The following is a 7,674-nucleotide window of genomic DNA, read 5'->3' as shown; positions in this document are numbered from 1 at the left end:
TTTAAATAGAGAGCAGCTTTTTCTGTTGGTTGAGGAGGCAAGGACTGGTGGCAAAGTTCAAAAATTAGAGCCAGACCTTTCAGAAGTGAAATTAGGAAATTGTCTTTTTTCGTGGTAGACTTTGGAACTCTCTTCCATAAATGACAATTCCTGCAATGTCAGCTCTTAATTTAAGAAGTCAGAATGATGGATTTTTGATCATCAATCCAGTTAAGTTTTAGTTCAGCCATTATCTCATTGACTGGAAGAACTGGTAGGATGAAAAGCTAAATGATAAATTCCTGCTTCTGTGCTTCTACATCTTTAGAATGCATAGATAAAGTATTCACCAGATATAACAGCATGTTACCTGCTGCTTGCTGCTGTAAACAACATTGATGTGCAAAAGTGAAAGAAAGATTGACCAAGGAGCAGGGAAACTCCATTCCTCGGGATTTTTAGCAGATTTTACTGTTTGAGATTACGCAAAGTGAGAGCAGAGGATCTGAATAAATAATAGCTGTTTTGATCCCTATTTAGCAGAACTTCACTCAACTGAGGTTGACAGAAGATCCTTCAGCAAAAATCGATTCAACAGCACAAAATCAAAGATGAACAAAACAACTACCATGATAACTATCATCCTGCTGTTGTGTGGTATAACTGCACAAGGTATGTCAACATTTCTCTGTTGTGCTTTAGTTTTTTCCATCAGTATGACATGGAAGATAGTCTTTCTGCTGACGTATTGACCAGCAATATATGTCTCAGTGCACTGGATGGATATTTATTAAAGTGTTAATGCTCACCAATTTTGCTGGCTGTACAATGCCAGTTTGAATGCTGAATTATTAATATAGCTGTATTTAATCACTTTCATCAATTTTAGCCTGGAATTTAGTAACTAGAAAAGAGTTGATTGCATTTTCTTTTGCGAAAGGGCTATTTCATGCAATGAGTAGCTAGGGTATGGAATGCATTGCTTGGAAGTGTCATGGTGGCAGGTTCAATTGCCTCAATTGAGGGAGGGTATTGATGATTACTTGGATTGAAATAATGTGCAAGGGTTTTGGAGGAAAAGCAAGAGTTTGGCAGCAGGGAGCTTTGATCTTTTGTAAAAGCAATGCAGAGACAATGGGTCAAACGGCTTCCTTCTGCACTGTAACATTTCAGTGATTACTTTTTATTAATTGTAATGTTTATTTCCAGGATGACAGAATAATTTTATTGATTGTCGTTATTTGGACAGTCAATTGGTATTTTGTTGTGAACCATGCAGAAATATATTAAGGATCTCACATTGGAACGAAGTGCAAAGATTCACTCTACTTCAATCACTAATGTAAAATAAGTTAAAACAATCTTTTCACAGGCATTCCTCTGCCAGGAACTCAAGCCCGGTGCTTGTGCCCCAACACCAGCTCTGAGCTAATCAATCCAAAACTCATCAAGAGCTTGAAGTATATTCCCAAAGGATCACACTGTGAGACACTGGAGATAATGTGAGAATGTCACCTTTAACCTTTCTTCATCTATTATGTCTATTTGCATACTCTGTTATTTACTGAAAGTATGTTGCATCAATCATTATTTATGAAGCAGATAATTTATGTTAAAGTCTAACTAAATTCTCGACTCTCAGTGGAAGATCTCTCATTTCCGTGGATTGGTTTCTAAAAGCTCTCCTTACCTTCACAGAGTCAGCATGAAAAATGGAAAGAAATTATGCGTGAGCCCTGATGCTGATTGGTTGAAGATTATCATTAAAGCTAAGAAAGGTTGGTGTTTGGTGTTTGTCAAAATTCAGACTTTATGTTCCAATCAGCAGTGGGATTGCAGCATCGAACCCACATAGAGATTACAATGTGCACAAGTTCTGAAGGCTCACCAGGAAAATGTTCCACACTGCAACCTCTTAACTAGCCCACCTTCTCAATCATTGTCCAGATGCAGCAATAGCAATCGTCAGACTCACACTGATTTAAGGCTAGCAGCCCCAACAGGAGGGCTTGGCCCTGCAGATGAAAGCAAGACAACATAAGGATGCCTCAATATGGAAGTGGCCTGTCCACCTGCAGAGGCCGTAACCCATTCAAGTGGCCTGCAGCTGGATTTCCACCTCTTACCCTGCCAAAAACAGTGCCTCTTCGCATTTGTTTCCTTTCTGGACATCTAGTTTAATCGATTCTTCTAAAAAATCCTGTGTGTTTTTTCATGGGATTATGCAGGGTAGGAGAAGTATGGTGGCTCAGTGGTTAGCAGTACTGCATCACAGCATCAGAGACCCAGGTTTGATTCTGTCCTCAGGCGACTGTCGGTATAGAGTTTGCACATTCTCCCATTTTCCTTTGAGTGCTCTGGTTTCCTCCCACAGTCCAAAGTTGTGCAGGTTAGGTGGATTATGCATACAAAATTGCCCATAGTGTCCAGGATGTGCAGGCTAGGTGGATTAAACATGGGAAATGCAGGGTTATGGGATGTAGATAAGATATATGGGTGTGATGCTCTCTGGAGGGTCAATTGGACGTGATGAGCCAAATGGCCTGCTTCCACACTGCAGGGATAATATGATTCAGGTAGCTACAAATTGAATGTGGTACTTAACTTCCTTTTAAGCTGCGAGTTCTGGGTAGTGGCATGAGATGTGGTTCGGCACATGGTCAGGATGCTGTTGACTTCATTAACTAGCTCACTTTCCCTTTGATATTTTCAATGAGTGCTTTAATGATCGTATGAACCTTTCCACAAGACCACTGAGGGGTGATGGGATGCTGAGTTAATAAGCTGAATGTCATTGCATTCCATTAGTCAGTGCATTTCCTCCATGAGGAGCTGAGGGCCATTGTTGCTGACAACTTTCTCATGGCTACCAAACCTCGGAAACATTTTGTCCACTTTTTTGATGGTCAACTCTGCAGAAGTGGATCTCTTTACCATCACCTGCAAACACTTGAAATGATCACCAGCTGCCACCAGCATCATTTGACCCTCAAAAGGGTGGGTGAAATTAATGTGGGCACATTGTCATGGCACCTCAGCCCATTCCTAGTGTGTAATGATGACAATGGCTTTGTTTTCCTGGCTTATGTGCAAGCCTGGTACAAACTGGCTTCAATCTGGTTATCCAAATTCAGCCTCCAAAAATACATCCTGTCAAGCTCTTTTGACCTCACTACCCACAATAAGCCTAGTGCAACTGCTCTCGCAACTTGTATCACAGAGATATACGGAGAGATGATTGCACCCATTCCCCATCATAGGCAACTGTTCTAAGCTGACAATTCCCAACTCTGGAACATGTACGGCTTAAGTTCCAGGTGACTTCTGCCCTTTTAGGAGCAGATCCGTCACTTGGCTGAAAACAATATCATTTCTGGTATCATTTCCAAATGTGTCACATCACTGGCTCATTTCCTGATTGGGAGAAGTACAGAGTCTTCACCCTGAGACTGGATTGCCCTTAACTTGAGAGCAAGGGCAACCTGGACAATATATCTGCATGTGCGTGTTGCTCCAACCTCGTGTATTTTATATCATATAAGTTAGCTGAAGGGAGTAGGGTTCACCTCTGGTGCTGTCACCAGTGAGGGAGGCTGCTGTCGAGGAAATTCCAGTGTCTGGTCTGAAGATGACCAAATATGAAGATAGGATGATATGTCAGCGGAATGATATGACAGCTCAGTAAGTTATGGTAACATTTCGTCAGGTTGAAAATGATGTTCAGGGCCTCCATCTCCCCTTGGGGCATATCATGCCTCTGCTTGAGTGAGAGAGCATGAATCAAAACCAGCTTGGCTTTCTTCTCCATTGGGTAGGGTGTGCAACATCCCTGCACTGATTCCATTGGGTAAAGGATCAATGGCCAATTGCAAGGGCAACGTAGGCAGAAAGTGAACCTGAACATCCAAACTCTGGAGTCCCTGTTTGACAGCAAGACATGCGCTCTCATTGTCTGTTCTAATTCAAAGACTGACCAAGATGGTCATTTAACAAAAGAGTCACCAAATTAGGAATAAATATTTCATAACTCACAGTCCAGCTAAATCCATGCCTAAAGAGCTGGTGTAAGAGGGAGAGTTTCAGGTATGTGGATCATTGGGATATCTTCTGGGGCAGGTGAGACCTGTACTGGGAGGATGGGTTGCACCTAAACTGGAGGAGCATCAATATCCTGGCAGGGATCAGATGTCCTGACAGATGCCATAACTCATACATATTCACTGGGACCTCCTTCTTTCCAAGATTCTTGGTCCATACAGGCAGAGTTGCTGGGAGACACGGGATACCCTCTCCAAATCTGGCTCCAAACCTGTTGGAAATGCACAGACTGGTGCAGAATAACAGTACACTGCTGGACACTCTTCTAATTGGCTCATAGTGGAATAGACAATAGGCCTTCTGAGAATGAGGTTTGATAGCTGGACTGCTCCAGTGGGACTTCTCAGCCATGGCCAAGCAAAGTGTCCCACATCATTGCTATATATTACTGGTCCCTTCACAAGTTTTACAGATGAAGGAGGAATGCCCTTGATGGGAACAAAATGGGTCAGTGAGACTAATGCCCAAGGGTGAGGTTGAGGCTGAGGATTAGGACATTCACCAGGACGTCCATGAAGAGGTCCAGTATTACATTCCAGAGGGTCCAAAGAGGCCACGGGTAACCTAAAATCCAGCCACTTCCTTGGTTACTTTGTTTGCTTGTTTTTGTATCAAATTCCTGACAATGTAAAGGACATCTGTAACTTGCTCGTTTTTTTTCTTCACTTCTTTCTTATACACTAACTACTATATTATCCATCTTAATGATATCTTCAACAATGAGACATTGTGTCTTTGTCACTTGCCGCAAAAGTTATGCAGCTCTGAAATGTGCCTTCAGGAAACACATATGAGGCATTTGTGAGCGAGGTTCTTGTGATAGCCAATAGTTTGACATGACAGTTCTGAGGTAGGGTCACCGGATCCGAAATGTTAACTCTGTTTAATTTCTTCACAGATGCTGCCAGATCTGCTGAGCTTTTTGAGCAACTTTGTTTTTGTTCCTGATTTACAGTATCTGCAGTTCTTTTGGTTTTTAGTTTGACATGAGTCCTTCTGATACTTCCTTTATCTGTATTCCTTCAGTATTTTGGAGGACAGAGACTGCAACATTGCCTTGACATGCTTGAAAATCCTCCAAAACAGGCTTTGACCTGCCAGAGGCTTTTCTCTGCAGACAACTGCACTAGGAGGGGCAATGAACATGTGAGCTGGCCAGTGAACATCACCCAGCCTTGAATGTTATTGAGAAACTCATATATAGGAACAACCTTTCCCAAAAGAGATGTGTGAAATCATTGCTGGTTTTGCACAGTCAACTATAAGGTAGGTCACTGGGTTTAGTACTATCCCCAGGGATTGGCTTTAACTTCAGTGTCCTTCATATTAATGTGCAATGCCTTGGCTACAGTCTTCAAAGATAGATTTTAAAGATCACTGCTGTGTGAAGTTTTCTACAGTCAAAGTCTTGATTGCTTTTGCAATTGCAATGCAAACTCTTTACATGCTGGGGATGAGGACCTCATCTTGAACATGGGTCTGATTTAACTAGATGCTGCACTGAAAACAATACGACAGCAAACTTTGTAACAGTGCAAATGAAAATATACTGTCAGAACTAATCGCATATTTATAATGATGTAGCAGCAGTGTGCCCTCAGTCTGTTTTCTTCCACCTGTCCTTCCCAGCACCAGATGCAGTCTCAATGCCTGAACCTGGGGTGGAGAGAGTGTGCTCTGACCCTGCTGACTTGGAAAATAAAGGCAGTTGCCCCTCATGCCTCATGGAATATTTTGCCCAGATGCGGGCTCAACCTTGTCAGTGTGAACTGTGGTAGTCTTTGGGATCACAGGCAGGGTGCTGTCAGAAGGACACAATAGTCCTGAGAAGAATCTTATTGCATGCCTGTGTTGGTCCCTCCTGTGGGTGCTTCCAGGTGCCACTTGTCACCCAGAGAGGAAGGGGTACCTGAAGAAGGTTAAGATCTCTTGTCTCTATATCACCCTGCCATTGGTGTTGAGTTCCCAACCTTAAAGCAATGGCCTTGTAAGAGGAGGTAGCAGAGGGGTGGTGGTGCCACGTACACTTGTGGAATGCAGGATGTGATTGACTTTCTTTTTGCACTGCTGCGTATCCCTTTAGATGATGGAGTCAGCACTGACCCATGTTTCCATCTCTGTCCCGGCTGGACATGTCATATAGTGTAGTATTCTGTTGTGGTCACCTGGGAAGAGCACTGACCTCTCCATTATCCCATTCACCAATACTTTAGAGCTTTCTCCCTGAAACTAGGAGTGGCTTTTTTTTTCAGGACTACGTTTTGAGACTTTAAGAGGTGGACAATGCAGTGTAAAGAGCCATTTCAGGCTTGCAGCATCTTAAGTGGTATCAGTCTGCGTTTTAAAGATGGCTTCAGAGTTTGAAAGACAGAAGGTCTCAGCAGTGATAATGGGAACTGCAGATGCTGGAGAATTCCAAGATAATAAAATGTGAGGCTGGATGAACACAGCAGGCCAAGCAGCATCTCAGGAGCACAAAAGCTGACGTTTCAGGCCTAGACCCTTCATCAGAGAGGGGGATGGGGAGAGGGAACTGGAATAAATAGGGAGAGAGGGGGAGGCGGACCGAAGATGGAGATTAAAGAAGATAGGTGGAGAGAGTATAGGCGGGGAGGTAGGGAGGGGATAGGTCAGTCCAGGGAAGACGGACAGGTCAAGGAGGTGGGATGAGGTTAGTAGGTAGATGGGGGTGCGGCTTGGGGTGGGAGGAAGGGATGGGTGAGAGGAAGAACCGGTTAGGGAGGCAGAGACAGGTTGGACTGGTTTTGGGATGCAGTGGGTCGGGGGGAAGAGCTGGGCTGGTTGTGTGGTGCAGTGGGGGGAGGGGACGAACTGGGCTGGTTTAGGGATGCAGTAGGGGAAGGGGAGATTTTGAAACTGGTGAAGTCCACATTGATACCATATGGCTGCAGGGTTCCCAGGCGGAATATGAGTTGCTGTTCCTGCAACCTTCGGGTGGCATCACCGTGGCAGTGCAGGAGGTCTCAGCAGTGACTTCTTCATCACATGATTTGCTAAATAATACGCCTAACACTGGGCTTACACAAATAATAAGATGAGAAGTGAGCAATTGTACTGCATAACTGGGTTATCGCAGAAATTACACCATGAAACTCACTTGCCGTCCTCCTTATGTTCACACAGGAAAATCCTGCCTGATATTTTTTGTACTAAAATAAACAGTTGCAGTTGGCTGGGAAATACGATTTTTGTTTTAAACTTCAGGTGCCAATTCACACAAGAGAGAACTGAAGCCACAATGGGATGGACTTAGTTCCAAACCTGCGAACCTGGAGGATGATGGACAGTGAAATGAAAGTTGTTTTGTCTGGGATATTAATTCCCTGCTAGCACCATCTGATGGCTTGTTTGAATATTTACCCTGCTTTATTTTATGAAAATGATTTTAATTTTTAACTCAGTCACACTGTAATTGTTTACTCACTGCTGATGAAAACTGCCTGATATATTTCATAAGGCTTTGAGACAGATTTGAATTTTTTTTCATAGTCTTGCAAATGTTTATTAAGAGTAACTGCTTATGCAAATTATTCTGTGACTGAAATCAATTTGCTTGCAATTCTTTATCATTGTCAG

The 7,674-nt window shown here is 43.2% G+C and overlaps 1 protein-coding gene across 1 annotated transcript; it reads left to right on the top strand.

The window, feature by feature from the left end:
- Positions 1–535: 535 nt before the first annotated feature.
- Positions 536–7,453, top strand: LOC125460294 (interleukin-8-like). The gene is made up of 4 exons (XM_048547658.2): positions 536–651; positions 1,352–1,481; positions 1,678–1,757; positions 7,303–7,453. The coding sequence occupies exons 1-4, from the start codon at positions 591–593 to the stop codon at positions 7,386–7,388; spliced, it is 357 nt and encodes a 118-aa protein (XP_048403615.1). The 5' UTR covers positions 536–590; the 3' UTR covers positions 7,389–7,453.
- Positions 7,454–7,674: the final 221 nt, after the last annotated feature.

This window comes from Stegostoma tigrinum, chromosome 1, assembly GCF_030684315.1.
Source record: "Stegostoma tigrinum isolate sSteTig4 chromosome 1, sSteTig4.hap1, whole genome shotgun sequence".
In the NCBI taxonomy this organism is placed as follows: domain Eukaryota; kingdom Metazoa; phylum Chordata; class Chondrichthyes; order Orectolobiformes; family Stegostomatidae; genus Stegostoma; species Stegostoma tigrinum.
The sequence above is the reverse complement of the archived record's forward strand: the minus strand, read 5'-3'. Positions and strand labels throughout refer to the sequence as shown.